At 38.2% G+C, this 20,013-nt stretch overlaps 1 protein-coding gene across 2 annotated transcripts in view; it reads right to left on the reverse strand.

Annotated features, from left to right (window-relative positions):
• The window catches only part of PIGK (phosphatidylinositol glycan anchor biosynthesis class K), a 71,847-nt gene extending 53,939 nt beyond the window's left edge, over positions 1–17,908 (reverse strand). For both annotated transcript variants that reach the window (XR_012629847.1, XM_074876318.1), the window contains exons 1-9: positions 17,776–17,908; positions 16,196–16,249; positions 13,864–13,955; positions 10,110–10,245; positions 8,808–8,919; positions 8,356–8,452; positions 7,900–8,017; positions 7,022–7,132; positions 2,103–2,275 (exon numbers count right to left, since the gene is read on the reverse strand). Coding sequence is in view for 1 of the 2 variants with exons in the window: in XM_074876318.1 (XP_074732419.1) it covers positions 2,103–2,275; positions 7,022–7,132; positions 7,900–8,017; positions 8,356–8,452; positions 8,808–8,919; positions 10,110–10,245; positions 13,864–13,955; positions 16,196–16,249; positions 17,776–17,871 (989 nt within the window). In the remaining variant the exon portion in view is untranslated. The remainder of the gene's footprint in view (positions 1–2,102; positions 2,276–7,021; positions 7,133–7,899; positions 8,018–8,355; positions 8,453–8,807; positions 8,920–10,109; positions 10,246–13,863; positions 13,956–16,195; positions 16,250–17,775) is intronic.
• Between the last annotated feature and the right edge of the window lie 2,105 nt (positions 17,909–20,013).

A 20,013-nucleotide genomic window follows, 5' to 3' on the forward strand; every position in this document is an offset into this window, starting at 1 on the left:
ACTTCAAGCTATAATTCCTAGATTTGCTGTAGCAAAACAGATCTCTGTCATACCAAGAGGTACTGACTTCAGAATTCTGTGTAGGGTATTTATTAAGCACGCCGCATCACTATCTACGCAGCTATAATACAATTTTCCAGCACTTTTCTACAAGGTCCATGCTTTCTTCTCCATTAAAAACACACTCTCTGTAAACTCTTCCAAAGTGGTAACAAGAAACTGCGAACTGAAGTCCTTTTTTTGGAAAACTGTATCTGAATATAGTGCAATGAATAACTTAGTTTTACACAGGATCACTTAAAAATGGTCATACACGTTACAGACATGAGGCAGTATTCCGTGAGCTACTGCTGTGTGCTTCCATTCCGAGGCATACACATTCCCAAAGACCCTTCCAAGCTAAAGGCAAACTATTTAGCTATTAAACCAGCATGTTCCTTCCAATCTCTTCCAATTTCACAGACTTAAGTTAACTGGAATTGCCATGATAATGTAATAGAGCTTTCATTAAATATCAGAACATTTCACAAGGATAATATTCCTCTCTGTGCATGACTGCCCATTTCTCAACATTGCTTCCATGTGTCCAATTCAGCTGAATATCAGATACCTAAAAAAACCTCATATATTGGCACTAAACCAACTCAAAAATAAAGCTGAAAATCCCAGTTATTTCCTGTTTCAGAACAGTAAAGTCATCCGAAACCTATTTCACCTTTTAATTGTTCACAAATTAGAAACCCACATAGGTAATTTTTCATCATGGTTTTTGACTGGCAAAATATCTGTTATTTGCAAAAAGCTTTTTTATTCTTCAGAGAAAAAACAAATTTAGTGTCACTAAATACTATTCTAAACTAAGGAGTCACAAAATTAGCTTAAGAAATATATGGTTAGTACTAATGCGCATGATACAGATAAAAATACAGTATAAAAACAAAATATGAAATATACTAAATCATGTAGGATGTTTTTAATTATGAGGACCAGAGTTACTGTTATCTTTAGAATAGAACAGACTATTTCAATTGGAAGGGACCTACAGGGATCATCTAGTCCAACTGCCTGACCAATTCAGGGCTGACCAAAAGTCCAAGCATGTTGTTCAGGGCACTGTCCAAATGCCTCTTATACACTGACAGGCTTGAGGCATTGAGGAGTTGTCTAGGAAGCCTGTTCCAGTGTTTGACCACCCTCTCGGTAAAGAAATGCTTCCTAATATTCAGTCCAAACCTCCCCCGAGTACTTTAAAATTAATAAAACTGCTATTCACTAACTTCTTGTTTACTGTTGCTCAGATCAAAGAAGGTAGACAATAATTTACATAAATTTATGGGTTGAAAAAGATTTCATCCCTGGTACAGCAAACTATTTCAATGCCTTTTTTTCTGTCCTAGAGGACAGTATCATGAAACATAAAAGATGCAACAGAAATGGAAGCACAATGCTAAATAAATTCTGCAGTACAAGCACATCTTCCTTTACATGTTCCCAATAGGTGGCAACAGAATACCAAAAATACAAACTAGTTTATAATTCTTTCTTCATCCACAAAGTAATGAAAGCCCCGTTACAACTTCTATCAATGAACTTGCACCAGCAATTTTATTCAAATGAATTGTTGCATCTGAGCAACAGAAATTCTCACGACAGTTAATGTCAAAAGCCAGAGAATTCACAGAACAGAAACAAAGCGTTTCTTAAAAAGCTAGTTGTTATGAAACAACTAACTGATGGCTTATACTCAGAGCTTATCTGAGGGAGTAAACTATTACAAGCAGGAATTTACAGGAACAAAATTTTTCTGCACATTAAAGAAGAAATGTTAATGAAGAAAGAAAATTTTAGACTAATTTTTTTGTTGTTGACATCCACATCTTGGTCATTCATTTATTTACAAGCCTGAATAAAGGGGTATTTTTAAACCAAGTTTTCAGCTGACAAACGCCAACTTTATCATTAGTAGCAGATCCATACTAACTCCCTGATTCTTTGTAAGAAATGACAGAAAATCACAGTTCTTCTTTCCTTGGCAGTTACATGACTATTTTGTTTCTGTGGCACAGAGCTATACAAATCAAGTCTAAATAATGACTACTTACTTGCTTTCAAAACCAGCTAAGTCATTGTCCAAAGAAACTGTCTCTGTTGTAATTTCCACCTTTCTCACACTGCCAAAGAAGTCTGTTATCAGAACATTTTGTGGGTCACGCTGAAAGAGATCAGTTCGGTGCCCAGGCGTGGAAACACACAAACTTTTTGGACAGACCTGAAACTGAAAACCAAAATGAACAATCATATCCTGCCCTTCATTCATCAATAGTCTCTACATACACCTTCCAAAATGAAATCACTATAAAAAGAAAGATAAATGCCACACATAACTTACTTGCATTCAGTACAAGCTCCACAGCTGACAAAAATGACTGAACAAAAACATTAAAAAGGCATAAACATCTTCATTATGCATTTCAGAAAATCTTTATCCTCACAATTATGCCATTTGTGTTTAGAAATGCTTCTGTGAAAGCCAGTCATCAGTTACATCTAATTGATTAAATTAAATTGCACAAATGTATTTCTGAATATAGATGCAGCAACACTGCTATAACCTTCCAAAACACACAAGTGGGTAATAAATTCTTCTTATTTACCAAAGGGAGGCAGGCGAGATTAAACAAGCGGTGATAAGTAGCTAATAGTAAAGGCTTCATAAAGAAGCCTTTTTCTTTTGACTGAAAAGAAAAAATCTTAGTCTTATTTCCAGTTTATAGCCTGCAAATTAATGCAGAATTAGGATCTTCAAATATCAAAGGTGTTTTATGTACATTTAGTTCACAGAGACATACTGTAAAACCCACAAAAATTAGCTATACACCTTATTGTTTATTTTACCTATATATTTTATCTACGTATCAGATCCACTATAACCAGCACACATTGAAACACCCGGAAGACAAGAACAGCACTAAAAAACTGTTTTCAAGGGATTCAGTTCTGTATAAAGGTACATTTGCAGAAAATACGTAGACATAACAGTGTCAGATTTGTTGTAACATTTAGAATATATGACAAGACAGCATGCCTATTAAATAACAAAATTGTTACATATCCAGCAGATATTCAAGGCAAAACCAGTGCATTTTGGACATAATGCTGGTTTGCACAAGTCCTACCACACTCACCACAAAAGTCTCTAATTTCACATCTGGACAGATTCCCCATTTCAAGAGATCTTGTAATGCACAAAATGTAAAATAATAAATAATAATTTATTTGTATTTTTATTAATAATGCTACATAGCTTAAAGTGCCATGAAATGCAACCCAAGGCCTCACTCTCTTTGGCCTCCTTGATGAGTTTGGAAAGCTGAGTTCATGTTTCAATCATTACAACCAAGCACACAACTCTACTAGATATGGGAGCTAGACACACATTCCTGCTAGACAGAGACGGTAGGTAGCTCAACAGTGCTCCGGACAGTTTTATGAGCAAATGTTGCTGTCCATTCAATCATTTCATAGGCAAACCGCAGACCACCTGGTAACAGTGATGTGAGTCCTCATATGTTCCAACAACAAAGAACATTTAACAGAACAGATTAGCGTACAGGACTATGATGGACACTCTCCACATAGGTGCTCATCTTCATTAATCTTAAATTCTCCAAGTGATTTTCACAAACAGGTCCATCAGTCACTGGATCTAGCACTCATTATCGCTAATTACATCACGGGTCAGCTCTTAGAAGGTTGCATTCTTAGGACAAAATCACAGGTCCTAATTAGCTCAATGCAGATACAACCTCAATTATCTCAGATTATGACTGACAAAACTTGTGAGTTTCAGTCCGTACTTCTAGCAGAAATTCTGTGCTCAGCCTGACAGAAAACGCATGGGCTTGTGCAGCTCCTCCTCTTAGGACAACAGAGCCCTACATTTAAAAACCTTCTCAGAGAGGAAACAACGTACCTGGCTTTTCTTCATAGAGGACAAATTCTATCTCCCCATTCCTCTCCTCTGCTCCATTACAGTTTCCCTTTCATACTTTGTCTTTTTTTTGTCTGAGCCTGTAAGCATATGGCATTAGGCTGCTGCTAAAGAAAAGACAGGAGCAGATCAAATCTCTGTTATCCTCCCTGTGAAGTGAAAATGAACTAGACTCATCAGCATCACGCCTCTCATACAAAGCCACTTGTCAGTGTGCACAAACCCTCTTAAGTCTCAGTTTCACCAAAATGCAATCAATTTTCCTCAGCTCTGCTCCAACTAAGGGCACAAACATAAAAACTAAGTCTCTGAAGTAAGCTATAACAGCTATTTGTTTTAATCCCACTATTTGATACATAAAGCTATGCTGCAGTTATACCATTCTCTCCTCCAAGCTCTCAAGAGTGTAAATGTCCCAAAAAACTGCATCAGCACTAAAAGTGGGAAATTGATACTGCACCCAACTATTTCTTACCTGTCCCACAACTCACTACTATGTTTAGATGAATCATGAACAAAAACATGTAATGGCACCAAAAAGATGACTTCAGTATAAAAATCTACCTATCCACTACGAGTGTGAGAAAAGGGCTGCAAAGCAATTACACCACAGCAGACTAACACTAATAACTGAGGTTTTCTGACAAAAAAAGGCTAAATGAAACCTATTTGTTCATGTGTCGATTTTTCCAATTTTTTTTAAATAAGATACTATTCAAAAAGCTAAACAATTCCGCAGAACAGAAACTTTGTTATCTTGACTTTTCTTAACAAAATTTTTAGCTATTTTATGACAAATGAGATCTCATTTTGAAATTTATTTGAATCTTATTTTAAAAGTTCAAATCTGTGACATTTCAATTTAGTCTTTACTTTTTTGGAATTGTGATCAAACTGAAAGCCAGTCATTTGCACAGCTTTATGCTATCCCTTAGCAACACAGATGGAGCAGGTGGGGAGTAGGTGGAGTGGATTATGAAAAAAGATGTCTCATTCTTTGCAGGAATGCAATATCCAAATCTTAGGTGGATGTGAAGGGAAGCTGCTTTAAGAGTGGTTGGAGAAAAGTAAAGGGGTGTTGGGATAGAAGCAGTGTAACAAATGCACAGTACTTCTAAAAAAGAAGACATCTAACATATCAGAAGATCAAACAACTAAACATTAGCTAATAATTTTAAAACTATTTAGCGAGCCACTTAATATGTTATCCTGAGTTTGGAAAGTGTTAATTTAAAAAAAAAAAAAAAAAAAAATCAGACTTGGATGAGCAGTAGGTCGTTGTTCTCAAACCAGCACAACACTAACAGGCATTCCAGTGCCAAAGTATCCCCTGTAACTGCTGGCAAATAAATGGTCTTATATCCTTACCATGGACTAACCATACGTCATTTTGGAACTCTTAGATGAAGCCCTGAAAAGCACCAGCTCGAAATCAAAAGGTCATGTTTGCTGAAATACACGCATATTATGACTCAGTACGTGATCATCATAAACCATTATATATTTGGGTCCGTTCTCTTCCCTTCCCAAAGCAGCAATAAGCAGATTGACATATAATAAGATGACTTACATGATGTAAGGAATTTACCAGTATGGGATAACTTCCCACAGCTCTTCCTGAGTATTCAGCATATAAGCAAAAACAAGAACACAAGGGAGAACGGAGAAGATACCTAAACAAAGAGCTTAAAAGGTAAACTACTTGGCCAGCTAACAAGTTTTCTACACTTTCCCAACAACTGGATTAATATCTAGCTGGCTAGACCAGTTATACCACTTCCCAGATGGTGTCTTACTCGGTAGAAACCACTGTTCATTTTTTATGACTTTTTTTTAAAACATCAATTCATTTTCTGGTTTACAGAATAGAATTCTAAAGTGCTGTCTGAATGAACTGGCTAGAAGAAGATACTTAATCAATAAAGAATTTGCATATTCTTCTTTAACAAGATTTATTTTAAAGTTATCTGTATGCCATGATCAGAAGATTTTAGATTACAGGACAGAATTTCATTCCCATGGTAGTAAAAGAATCTTGAATCTTAGTCACTGAATCAATTCTATATCAACATAAAAATCTGTCAAGTGTGGGCTGTTTAGAGTGAATTCCACTACACATCTAGCAGCCAGGCTAACACCATCCTCTGTAGACAGAGGGTGGCATAAAACTTTTCAGCAGCTGCTCCTTTCACAAAAATGAATCAAAGACAATGTGTTCTGTAAGCGGTGGCTCTCAGATCACTGACACAGCCTGTCAGGATTTACAGCTACAAGGCACCAAAGCATAATATATTACCACAATGAAACTAGCATTGGAACAGGTATAAAGGGTTAATAGAGTAAATAAAATATGATTACTTTTTATGTCATCTCACCAGTGTATACATCTAACTGTTGTACAGGCATTTTTATAAATTTCACCATAGGTTATATGGTTGTGGTTTTTTTTCCTCCTGCCTCATCCCCGAAAGCTACAATTAATATTTGCCTAAGATATAATTAACTCCAAACATTGATGAATTTGGATGTATTTTGCTCTGGAATCTAAGCAGATATACGGAGAAATTAGTCTCTGCAGGCATTTGTGAGTGCACAATTAGAATTTTAACCATTTAATCACCTTTGCAAAACAATATCAATGCTTGCCTTTCCACATGTGCAAAGTGTCTGCTATCCATTAAGATGATTTTAGAAGCTTCCTACTATCATTTTTCACGTGCGAATACTTTATTCTATTGAAATGAATATTTAATGAGTACTTTATTCATTTTTCAGTGAATAAAAAAAATTGGCTAATTTTGGTTAATTTTTTTCTGTAGCCAGCAAACCACTTCCACACTGAGGACAATCCTTGAAGTGCTACACTACAACTACATTCAATAATGGCAAAAAGACCCTCCTTCCAAAGCTGCTTCCGAGAGAAACAGCAGGATAACAGAAAGCATTTGGAGAACGCTGTGGACAAAATAAATTAGTTTTGAAACTGTTAAAGTCATTAGCATATTCATGAACGTTGAGTATTCTACTTACTAGGTCATTCATATTTGTCTGACTAGCTGGATGAATTTCTTCCAAGAACTCTAGCACATAGAATGTGTATCTGTCCATAAGATGAACGCCAATCCCAAGATCAGGTTGATGCTTAAAAACAACACACAGCAGTTATTGGACTTGGTATTTAGGAGAGGGAACAGAATGTAATAGCATGTTACAAAAGTTAAGCATAATGGCTTTTTGTTCTTAGGCAAATTATGCAAAGAAAATGACTAGCTGTGAAGAAACATACTGCTGGCAAGCTGACCAATACAGTTTCTCTTCATTTTTCTAGACTATATCCTGGTAATCTACATGTTTGCCAAAAAGCAGGGAACTCCTTCTCAGTGGTCCAGTACAGAATTGTGGGCTGCCCCAAGCTTCTCAGGACTTGGAAAACAGGGCTGGAAGAGACAGCTTATTTTACAGCACTGCACAGGTTAGGTAACCCTGACATGCTGGTTTTGGTCTGGCTAGGATCCCTCTCATCACTCCTTCTGTAATTCAACTGGGATCTAATTACAGCAGGTGAAAGGTAGTGGCTATTGTTTTGTATATCAAGTGTAAGAAGCCCTAGACTGAATATTCCCCACACATCTCTCAGCAGTCTTCCCATAAAATTTCTTCCTATCCTAGCCAACGCATAAATTGGCCAACAAGCACAGAAATCCATCATTAGTGTGGTTCTTTGGGTCAGCGCACAAAAACAAGCAGAAAAAGTACACTTACAAGTTTTGTCAAAATCACATTTTGTAACTAAGTATCTTACACATTCAGCAATTAGAAGAGAAATTTCTAGTTAAAAGCCAATAGGACCTGTGCTTTTAACTCATGCGTTCTGAAAATTGTCCTCAGGATCACAAAAATCTACTTACTGATAATGAATCTTCTCCTACTTGGCTGCTAGCCAAGGCCATTATATTAGGTGAATAAAATCGTTCATACATGGATGCTCCTTGACAAGTATCAATAATAAACAATAATTCATTGTACCTGAAAGAAATAAAAGAGCCTCCTTACCCATCTCTCTTTAAACAACATATACATACTTCTGCTTTTTAGTTTCTGGGACAGCTGCTAGGTACCTAAGGGACAGAAGAGTTCACACTGATTGACTGTAAGATGTGGGTTTAGTCAAGGCAATACATTTGAGCAGCTGTAACTGCAGGAAACTGAAAACAAAAATTAAAACTCTTCTTTCTGAATGCAGGCTTCCATGCAATTTTATGGACAACAGATAGTATCACTGCTGAAGGTGAGGCCTACCGGTAAGACTTTGGGCATGTTCATGAAATACAGTATTTAACCTCTAAATAATGTTTTTTTCTTACCTTCTTTTCTGCCACATTTGTTCAAAGGCATCAGCAAGTTCTACATTTGTGATTTCTTCAGAATCTTGAAATTTCAGGAAACCATTTCCACCATGGCCTGACAGAAAAATCAGAAGCTAGGCAAGTATGTAGTTTAAAGGGAGATATTCAGCCTGGTTTACCATTTTTCTAAAAAAAGGCAAACAATTCTTTCTCCAAACAGACTTCAGCAAAAGAAAATATTAATACAGTAAGAATAGTACAGATATGTCATTCAAACTGGAAACTGTACTTGCTAACTATTGCCTTACAGGTTTTTTCTTAATTAGTATGACATGCTAAAAAAAGAAAAAAAAATCCTTTTGTTGATCCTTTTGTTTGTCTGGACTCCTGATGGGATTTCACACTTCCAAACAGGCTCATCCAACTGAACAACAAACACCAATAAACTGTATACAGAAACCTGTAATCACCTGTCATGTATATTAGAATATTGCTTCTGTCATCAGAAAGAAGACGTTTAGATCGTGGTGTGCTTGGTGGGATTCTTCCCGTTAATACACGCAAGAAATTTTCGACAGTGACCTATGAATAGAAGCATAAAGTAATTTTCTAAAGAGAAAAATATTGATTAACAACTCTAGGCTGGGTTACATGAATTAACTAATGGAACACTTATATATGCAGTGTATCTAACCAGACATAAGATTGCACAGTATAAACTGCATAAACAGACATTTTCTGTTTAATGTTTTACTGCAGGTTCACAATCATATGGTACCTTCTACTTTATTCCATTAACATCAGCCTGTTGCTTTATTATATCCAGTAAGTCTACCACCATTATAATTTCTAAATACATTTTCACTGATCTGAAAACCTGCCAGCATACAGCTTTATTCTGCCAAAGCTGCTCATGTACTCACAAAATGCTCCAACATTAGTGTGTGTTACCATGGAAAAATAAAAGTTTAAATTCCCTCTGCAACTCAGGGAAAGAAAAAGATCAATTTTGGTTATGTAAGTCTGAGTGATCAGGTAAGACCCATCTGGATAGTGATTGTAAAACATCACATAAAACACCACTTCCTCTTCATGCAGATATACACAGCTCAAATGCTAACAACAAATCCATACTCAGGAAAAAACATGATAAAAAGAACATAACTATCTCAGTGTTGTATCTTCATCTCTTTATACAAAGCTTCAGAGAACTAAAACATCTACTATATACTTAAATATGTTCCTATAAACCTTTAGTAATGATTATATAGCACTATTAAACCATGCAACTGATGTCCAATCTGAGATCAACTGGTAAAGACACTGTCTGAAGGAATATTACACAAAAATGAATAGGTGATAGAATGCAGATTTCTATATAGTAAGTACAGTAATTATTAGGTTATGGCTTTTGTTTTATTTTGATAAAAGTATATACTTAAGATTAGAAATTTAAGTAGGTCTCCCTAATACGCGTTTCAGTTGCACACCAAAAGTTTCACGGTGGTGTTGTTTGCAAGGTGAGACCCTAAACAGTCATTTCCAAAAAGAAATTTCAGTAATATGTGTGTATTCCTAACACATACAAGGAGTTCCATATATTATTTTAACTGTGGAGATTCCATTATTTAAAACAGCAATACACAAGATGTTTCTAGCATAATAAACTTCAAATAAAAAAAACAAGGGGGGGGTGCATTTTAACCTATCAGTTGATAACAAAAGCCCAGCCCAAAATCAAAGACCCAGTGATTTAATTAAAGTGTAGTCACCTCATAACTTCTGTAATCCACCTCCACATCGTCTCCATAGACATTTAGCTCCATGTTTTTATGACTAAACACAGTAGCCGGCTTGGGATTCCTGGGATTACATGCCATATCATCTGCCAGCATCAGGACAATGTGACTACGGAAAATAAGACAAAAACATTTCAGCCATTCTACTTTCACATAACAGTCAAACAGAAATTACAACATTGTACCACAATTACAGCAATAGCTTAAAACATTAAGAAGATTCCTGGAATTGTAAGTGAAATTTTGTTTTGTTATAGGCTATTTCCTTATGCACATCCTCACTACTATAAAGATACCCCACATGGAAATGCAGCTATCTGTTATTTACCTGCAGGATTAAGTTAGGCCAAAAATGAGCATGAAAGTAGCTGACATTAGCAACTTTATGATACAGACTTGCCTGGACCTAGACTGGCAGAACTCTTTATAAAAAATCTGGAGATTTTGATGGGGCACTAAATCATTTCATGCAGCTCAACTGAAGAAATCCCAGCCTGTTTGCACCTTCTCAGACAGATCAATTAAAAACATTATGACAATTTTTAATAAAATTTGAGGAGCTCCCGAACATTTCTCAAACCATTATACTACATCTGATACACTACTCTATGATTATCTGTGTTAATGGAATTTTCCTGAAGAACACCAATAGGCTGACACAAGACATTGTCTTCTTCATAGTACCAAGAAAAAAAACAAACCAGCATTTCATAGTACCAAGAAAAACACCCCAGCACATTATAAAGCTGTTCCAACTTGCATGCAGCCAACGATCTGTAATTCACCTGTCAGGGTCAGGTTTGGGTCAACATATGAAATAAACAAGTAGTCACTGGAGACTTAGCACTGGGAAGAATGTGCCAGAGACATCTGGAACAAGGTGAAGTCAGTCCTTTCCTTGGATAACCTTGTCTTGAACATAGTTTCTCCTGGACAGTGATCTTTGTGTTCTCCCAAACAATGCTTACAAAAGGAAAGCTCTGTATCCTGCAAAGAATGCTGTTAATTCAGATTCTCAAGCACCCGGTTATAAACTAAACTGTGTCCCACCATCCCTGTGCTTGCCATCGTTCACCTGTATCTTTTCATGAGCACTTTAAGAGTAAAGTTATTCTTTATCAAGTGCTGATACACTCCACACAGCACACAGAAAAAAATAGGAAGCAAAAAGAGAGAGATATGCTGTCCAAAATAACATAAGCATAAATCCTCAAGAATAATCAAATTATTTCAGTGGGAATAAAATGCTGGCATAAATATGAAGCTGTAATGACAGAAGCCAGAGAAGAACAACTACAGAAGAGAAATCGAGTTTCTTTTCTCCATACATGCACAGCAGTGCAAAACTATTTTTATAAAAGAATACGATTAAAAGAGAATTAGTTGGAAGCAAGTGTTGAAAATACATCTTGCAGATTTACTGAGATAGTCAGATGTAAATCCATTTTTTTGTACTATACTCAAAAGCAAATATTCCAGACTAAGCCATCACTAGGCCTACAGTTTAGCATTGTATTTTTGCTAGGAATGTGTCTACTAAAAAAAAAAAAATTAATAATCACACACACTCAGTAAAAGGTTCTGCACAGTAGTAGTACAGACAGGTGAGCACAAACATGCAAAGTTTATATACTGTATGGCATTCTTAAAAGCGTATGAAATATCCTGTGGTTAAACAGAACCACTGTGTACAAGTGGTTTGTACATGCAGCAAAACAATCTAGTTGTTAACTTGAAGCTTAACTGTTAAACCAAAGCAATCTAACCACATAATACATTAATGCCATTTTCATGACATAAAACTTTTACCAAATAATGAATAATGGAATCAAAGAGAATTTCTAGATTAATTTTGGATTTTAGCAAAAATTTTCTTTTACGAATTAGAGCATTGTGCCCACATGTCAACAATCCAGAGCAACTTACAGTTATAAAACCACAAATCATTTTCCTAATGAGTTCTCTTGTTGAAGGACAAATCTATTTAAATCTCCAAACTGACACAGTTCCATTCAAAATGAGACTATGTACAAACCCCTCCAAAAACAACCAACCTCAATAATCATGATAAATGTTTATTTTTAAGATGTGATTTGGGGTTTGTTTTTTGAGTCTTACCAAGATTTTTAATGAAGTTTTGCAGCAAAGAAAAAAAAAAAAAAAACAAACAGGTAGAGGAAGAAGTTTGTCTAAGGGAAAAACCCACAGAAATCCATATAAAAACTGCTGCAAATGAGAAGAAATAGGCTCTCTCTCTCGCTAGATCTTCTTCAATGTCTTATTCTTGACCTTAGTCTAAAGCATTGCTGACTTTTTGAGATGAATTTCCAGATCTTTGGGTATGGATAAGAAATGGATCAGGCTGCTGAACAACAAAAATCTCCAGCCATGCTGTAGTTTTTGCAGTATTTCTAAAACTGCCACCTACTATGACCTTAATGGTAAAGATGGATGGATGCACAGAAGATGAAAGTTCTCGGGTAAGGGCAGAACTAGTGAAGGAATTTCTAAGGTAGTGCCTAGGGTGCCTATGCTTCAAAGGCTATATAGGAGAGAAGACAGATGCTTCTGAATGAGATGTGCAAAAAAAGATGCCATATTTCTGTGGCTTTTAGCCCACAGTGCTCAGGCAGTACTTTCCCTTGGATGTGTAGCCTCCAAGAATTAGGCTTCAACATCCCATTTCATCTTTCAAAAACCAAGAAGTCCCTCTTTTTATTTTTAAAAATAAACACAGGATACAGGATGATACTTCCATTGCATTCACAGTTGAGTGGAAGCTAAGTGGGGATTCCTGATACTAGAATTTTGGACTTGGACAAAAACGCAGTACAAATTTAATCCAGTGGAATATGCATTTTGCAATGATGAAGTGGGCCATACATCTTTAGGCAGGTATGCTGGAGAAACTACCAGTCCTATAAATTATCATTAAAAAACAGGAGTTCCATAGGAGCCTATGGATACATATAGCCTATTATTCAATGGATGTTGGTGCCTAAAATTCACTTCCACAGTTCTGGTACAAGTAAACTGCATTCCAAAACAGCTGGATGGAACTATGCTAATACCCCTAGAACTTTCATTAGGAACACAACTAAAAAGCACTTCAGAACAGTTTGCTCACCTTCCTAATCCTGTTGTCAAAGAAGGGATACTATTTTAACCATTATGCTACCACTAGAGAAGTACAATTTGTATGGACGAAGCTTCTGGTTTCTCTGAAAACATCACACAAAATGGATTTTTCAAGGCTACTTTCAATATGTAGGAGCTGCTTTGTTCAGGGCCTTTAGTTTAGAGACTCTCAGTGTAATTGCAGAAGTCTTACATTTTAATGCAGTTAAGGTTACTAATGTCTCCACGCTGAAAGAAAATTAAAGTACAGCAAAAGCCATATCTCAGAGTAGTACTGTCACTGCTGAATGCAGTTATCAATCTTCACATTATGCTTTCACCAATTTACTAAGTGGTACATTTTAGTGGCCAGATAGCACCTCATGTTTTTAATCTAATTAGCCGATTCCAACTGGAAGGTTTATTATATAACTTGTTGCTTTTCCTTCTAAACAATATTGCCCCACCTTTCAATACACTGATGTGATCATATCCCTCCTTTTTACTTTTATCCAGTTGAACTGGGAAGAGAAATTTTTATACTGCTTCAGACAACAAGAGAACTTTAATAGCACATTTGCGAGGAATTTATTCACCAAGATTCCCTCACCTATCAGGAATGCCCAGTCTCTTGACACTTCTGTATACTGAAAGAGTATTTGCCACATGACGATAATTAAACCAGAATCGAGATGTACACACCTTGGAAAAAAGAAAAAACAACAAGGCCTATTAAATAGTGTAAAAGATACAAATGGGCCTGGCACATTGCATCAGACCATGATGACAGGAATATCAACAAACTAGTAACAAATCAGAAAGAACATAGCAACACCAAGAAACTCGTGATAAGCTATATAAATCTTTGCTGTACCAAAGCAACAAATGCTGAAAATAAAAGTTAAAAAAAAAAGTTCTTAACATACTGACTCATGAAAAAATTGTCATAAAACCCAACTAAGTATAGAAAGTGGCACTTTAGGGAGTAATTCAGCAATAGTAAGTGGATAAGCTAAAGTTTTTAATTTGGTTTCTCCATATCAAATGGAAGAAAAAAAAAAATCAAAGGAAGAGCTCTCATCTCAATAGCAAACCCATTCTGGGAGCATTCTTGCACAAAGGCATAAGTGAATTCAAGCAGAAGCCACACACAGGGGAAAATACACTGAGGACATTTGGACTTAAGGAGTCAAATATAATAAAGAGCTAAGTGAGCTCTAACCAAAATCTAAATGCAAATTCTCAAAAATCTCAAAGGAGTTCAGGTTCTACTGTTCTAACAGGCAAAAGTTTGGGGATCAGCCATTCCTGTACTTAAACTATTCCCTAGGTCAGATATCATTTAGTCTGTCGCCAAAAACCTCAAACCAATGAGATTTCAAAAACCTTCAGAGGCAATCTGGTGGAGTTCCTTACTATCATTGTCCTTGTGTTTAACCTCAGTTCACTACTTTTTGTTTGTTCCACACCATGGACAGCAATTCTCCTTTGGAAACAAATTGCTTTTACAAGTCTTTCAAACAGACAAAGGAAGAAGCATTTTAGAAGAGGTGACTTTAGCATCACAAAACCAGAGAAGCAGGGACAAGCATTAAAGACAGTTTTTTAATTTTTCAGCTTTAAATGTACAGCTCTAATTTAAATAGAAACATCTTTAAGTTACACTATATAACATCTTTTTCTCTAGCCTTTTCATAAAAAGAAATGAGTAGTAGCCTAAATAATAATAAAAATTCAGCCTGAAAGGATCCCCTTGTGTCTCAATCATCCCATCAGTTAGGAATTTAAAAAAAAAACAACCCACAGGAATCAGCCCATGAGAACATTTGCCCTTCAGCAAGATTTAAAGCTCTGAAAACTAACTGTGGCCAATCTAGCTGTGACATTTCAAGGTATTATTGTCCGTCCCTTTCCTCCATTACCTTACAACACAGTGAAAAATGTGTCTATGCTTTAAATATAGCTATTCACACTGCAGCACATTAACTCATACTACAGATGAGGTAGGATTGTGGTATGTTCCCAGGCCTGAGGTGCCTGATAGCAGCAAAATCCTATTTTCCTGCTTAAAAAATTAGCAGCAATTGTTATAAACCTTAGTCATTAACTCCTGAAAATGTATAACCAGCAGAGAATCTGTTGAGGATAGAAAGTACAGCTCCTTGGACCTAATTTTCCACCTTCTTTGTGTGTTTTTATGGGTACTAATAAAAGCACCTATTTGTTAGTAGTATTAAAGTAGTACTTGATGTTTTAATAGTTTCAAGTTTGCACATTGTAGAATATAGAAATTATTCCTTCTAATTCAATTAATTACTGTTAACTTTCCTTTTATATTGCTCAAATTTAGTATCTGGAAAACAAACAGCTGCTACTGAGTAATTACAATAGTGTTCTGAAACAAATTAGTCATTAAGATCTGAATTGTGAATAAGAACTAATTGTGCAGCATGATTCAAAGCTAATAAAAGATCCATGGCAAAGAAAAAAAATAGGATAAGAACAGTTGATCTAAACATTATGTTGCCTGAATTTATTTTATTCTAAGCTTGTTATCACAAGTTAACAGATTGAGTAAGAACAAAAATCAGAAATAAATGGTTCCTTCCCGGTCAAAGAGATATACTTCTCTGATATGAGAATTAGAATTTTGTTCAATATGCAGTATGGTAATTTAACTGTTTTAATGCTGACAGAACTTTTGTTTTATAAATCCTGCCATGCAGCTAGATGTTTGAGCGCTTGAAATGCAGTCATACTGAAAGGATAATTTTGTTATAGTGTAATAAAACTGCAGGCACAATTTCAAATTTATTCGTTTCCAAGTCTTTATCTTTAGATTTCTTTCAAATGAACAGAATTCTTGAGTGACTGTTACAATTACGGCTCCTGATGAAAAACTGTCAACTTTATTGGAAGAAAACAACCTGGACCACGCTTACCAAAACTGCCCAGTTATTTGTATGTCCACTTCTAAAGAACTGTTCTGCTTGATCCTGAAAGATGGAGAAATTATTAGATTTCTTCAGCAATAAGAAATGACCACTCATAATTTTGTTGTTTCCACAAAAGTGTCCAGTGCATCTGTTTACCTCACATTAACACTGAATAAACCTGACAAAAGCTTCAAGAAAGGTAGTTTTTCTTATTCCATTTTGCACATTTCATGCAACTTAATTGCTCCAAATCCTTCCCCAAAACTTGCTAAATAACAAAGGAGAAAGAATTAGTAGTCACTTGCAGCTTAGTTAAAACAAAAGCCCCACACATCTCTATTTGAAAGGACACTCTGAGAACAAAACAAAATGAGGTATTGACCTACAGTTTCTTCCTTAATGAGAAAAGGAGCTTGAATTAATTTGTTTTCATTGTCCTCCTCATCTTTTCAAAAGCAGGTAAGTGAATCTGCAATTTTAACCCATTTTAAATTCCAGGTAGTTACATTTATCTTCCAAAGTCAGGAGTTATGACAACCACCTTCTCTATAATCTGTGTTATCCATAGTTCCTACCATGCTTTGCAGAGTAGAGGGCCCTATATTTTTAACAGTATAAATCAGGACACGGAAAGGGCATAACACATCCCAGAGGTAAGGGAACAAGTCTCAGAGGACAAGGATGCAGATTTACTGATTCTTAGTCAGACTCTGTAACTCTCTGAGGGGTACTGGGCTGATGCCTGTGGTCTCATACAAAACACACAGGAACAGAAAAACCGTTTGTTAAAATGTACGTAAAGCATACTGTACTTCAAGTAGCAAACTATTTACAGTTTAATTAGTAACCCAAGGACTCTAAAAATATTTCTATTGGCTATTTTGTGTCCTATTTGTAATTAATTTCGAGTATAACAGTTCGTTAATAAAGCAGAATTGAAACGCAAACACTACTCCAAATGTAGTGCGGGCACTGTGCAAAAAGCGTAATTACTGAAATATGAAATTACTCCCACTTGAGAAAAAGAATAGTAGGTCCTTCCGTGTGTCCATGCCTCACCCCTGCGAGAAGGGCACACGGCAATCAAGCCCAGCTGAGCCCGGGACAGCGCCCAGCCCCCGCCCTGGTTTTTAACCGGGAAGCTCCCCACACGCGCTCCGCCGGCGCACGGCCGGACACCACCGGCTGCTGGCAGTTACACGGCGCAGCTGAAGAGAGACCGAGATCCACAAACCCATTAAAAGGCTTTTTTAACTTTAAACACGCTGCACGTGCGGGGCGAGCCCCGCGGAGCCCAGGACGTTCCGCCCCGCAGCGGACAGAACGCGGGCAGCGCCGGGGCGGGGCCGCCGAGGGGCCGCCCGGGGCCGGCAGCGCGGCCGGCGCCCTCCGCTCCGCCGCGCAGGGGCTGCGCCCGCCGACGCCAGCACCGCCCCTCCCAGAGCGCCGCAAGCGCCGCGGGGCAGCTCCGCCGGCGGGGCGGGCAGCCGGGCGGCGGCGGGCGCGGGCTGTGCCCGCCGAGGGGAGCCAGCAGCACGACCCGCCGCCGCCCGCCCTCTACTCCCCGCCGGCCGCTCCCTTCGTACCTGGACGCCGCCGGCGAGCGCTGCGCCGCAGCACCCCAGGAGCAGGGCGGCTGCGACGGGGCGGACCCAGCAGGCACCGGGCACCGCCGCCGCCATCTTACCCCGCCTCCTCCGCGAGGTGCCGGCCGCCGCAACTGCCGGAAGGGGGGAAGCGGCCGCTGCGCATGCTCCGCGCTGCCGCCTGTCATTCTCCCGGCGCTGGGGGGAATAGTGGCCCCGCTCGGAGCCACGTATCGGAGCTTGCTTTAAATTCGGTTTTTACAGAGCTGAGGCGGCAACGGTAGCAGATCTCACCGTTGCCTTGAGCGTACGCGTTCGTGGTGGCTCTGTCGTGAGGTGTGATGCAGCCCGACCCTGACCTCACCCGTCCCCTGGACAGGCGCGGCTGGCGGTAGAATCACAAAATCCCAGAATCATCTCGGTTGGAAAAGCCCTTGAAGATCATCCAGTCCAACCATTAACCTCACCCCGACCGTTCCCAACTCCACCAGATCCCTCAGCGCTGGGTCAGCCCGACTCTTCAACCCTTCCAGGGATAGGGACTCCACCACCTCCCTGGGCAGCCCATTCCAACGCCCAACAACCCGTTCTGTAAAGAAATACTTCCTGTATTATCTCACTAATAGCCAGTCTAACCCTGCCCTGGTGCAACTTGAGGCCATTCCCTCTTGTCTTATCGCTTCTTACTTCGTTAAAGAGACTCATCCCCAGCTCTCTGCAGGAGAAAACACTGGTCTCACTTCTCGCCTTTAGCGTGGGAGGCTCCTGGGGGTGTAACAACAGACGTTTCTCTCAACTGCCTACCCAAAATATGCTGAAACCACTGGGCTTTGTTGAAGTTACTACAAGGGCAGGGGGGGCGTGCTGAGCTGTGGGCTGAGGGTGGCCTCAGGCCTTGGTGGCTGCAGGGCAGAGCTGCCTTGGGAAGCGGAGAGCTGTGGAGGGGGACCACCTTTGGTGGGGATGAGAGGGGGATCTGAACATACTGATGTTGGAATTTCAATAACATCACGTTTGCTGTTTGAAAGCATCACTGGTTTCCTCGATAAAAATAATCACCTGTACTTAGGTGGCCTTTTCTTTTTGTGCCTAAAGCTAATGAACTTACTCCTTTTGAAGACTATAACCACCAGCTCCTGTTGTGCCTGAACACCTCTTCTGTGTGAGCCTGTTATGAACCTACTGAGAAGTGCTGTGGACATGTGTCCCTTGGTGCCTGCTTGTCAGCTGCACTGTTCATCTTCTGGCTCCAGAAAACTAAAGGAATTTAAGACTAGGGCCAAGCTTAAGCTTTTTCCTTGCCCTTTCAAATGTTTCCACTTAGGTCTGATCATTCTCAGATGTGTTCAAGATGTGTCAGTAATTGTAAAGGATAGGCAGCTATCCTTTGGAGCATGTACTCACATGTAGTTTTACAAACTGGTGAGTTGATTTAATGCACTTGGATAGCTTCTCATTACCTTTCAGCTCACATGTGCAAATGGTCAGATAACACGTGACAGAAGGTCTCAACTTTGAACTTCTTTCTGTTAAGCTTAGTTCTTTGCTCTTTGCATTTATTACTAATATTCATCCTTTGGTATCATGCATTTTGGTCAACAGCTTTTCCCATGGAAAAAATGTCATCAGCTGTATCCTGATGATGCGTCTCTGAACCAGGCATAAGTCCCAATGTTCGTACTGAATGAAAACTTAGGTCAAATGTTACTGAAAGATAACTTCAGCTTACCAAGAAACATTCCTGACATGAGAAGTAATGAACATCTTTTCTGTGAATAAAACTTAAAAGCATCCTATTAACTTAAAAACTCCTGAACCTTCTGAAATTTTTATGACAGGTGACCTTAATTTTGTCATTCTCTGGAATACTTAACTTTGTAGTTTTAATAACGTTCTTTTAAGGTCACCGTGTATGATTTGCTACATAAGAGAAAAGGAAATGGAAAAAAAAAATTCTGTCATGTAGCATTGGAATGATGTAAACACAGGTTATCACCTATGGACTGTACAAGCAGACATCTGCTACTTGTGCTGAGCAATTAACTGTAGCAAATTTTCCTTACATGAAAGATCACTTCTAGGGGATGAGACATGTAAAATACTAGGTTTCACCAATAGTCAGAATAGTTTAAGCACACTGGCCAGTCAATATTGCTGCTATTTCTCATGGGTTGTATGTAGTTGGTTCTGTAATCTACAGGAAGGTTTAGCTGGTTCTTGATGTAAAAGCAGAGCTGC

The sequence above is a fragment of the Strix uralensis genome, chromosome 8 (genome assembly GCF_047716275.1).
Source record: "Strix uralensis isolate ZFMK-TIS-50842 chromosome 8, bStrUra1, whole genome shotgun sequence".
NCBI lineage: Eukaryota > Metazoa > Chordata > Aves > Strigiformes > Strigidae > Strix > Strix uralensis.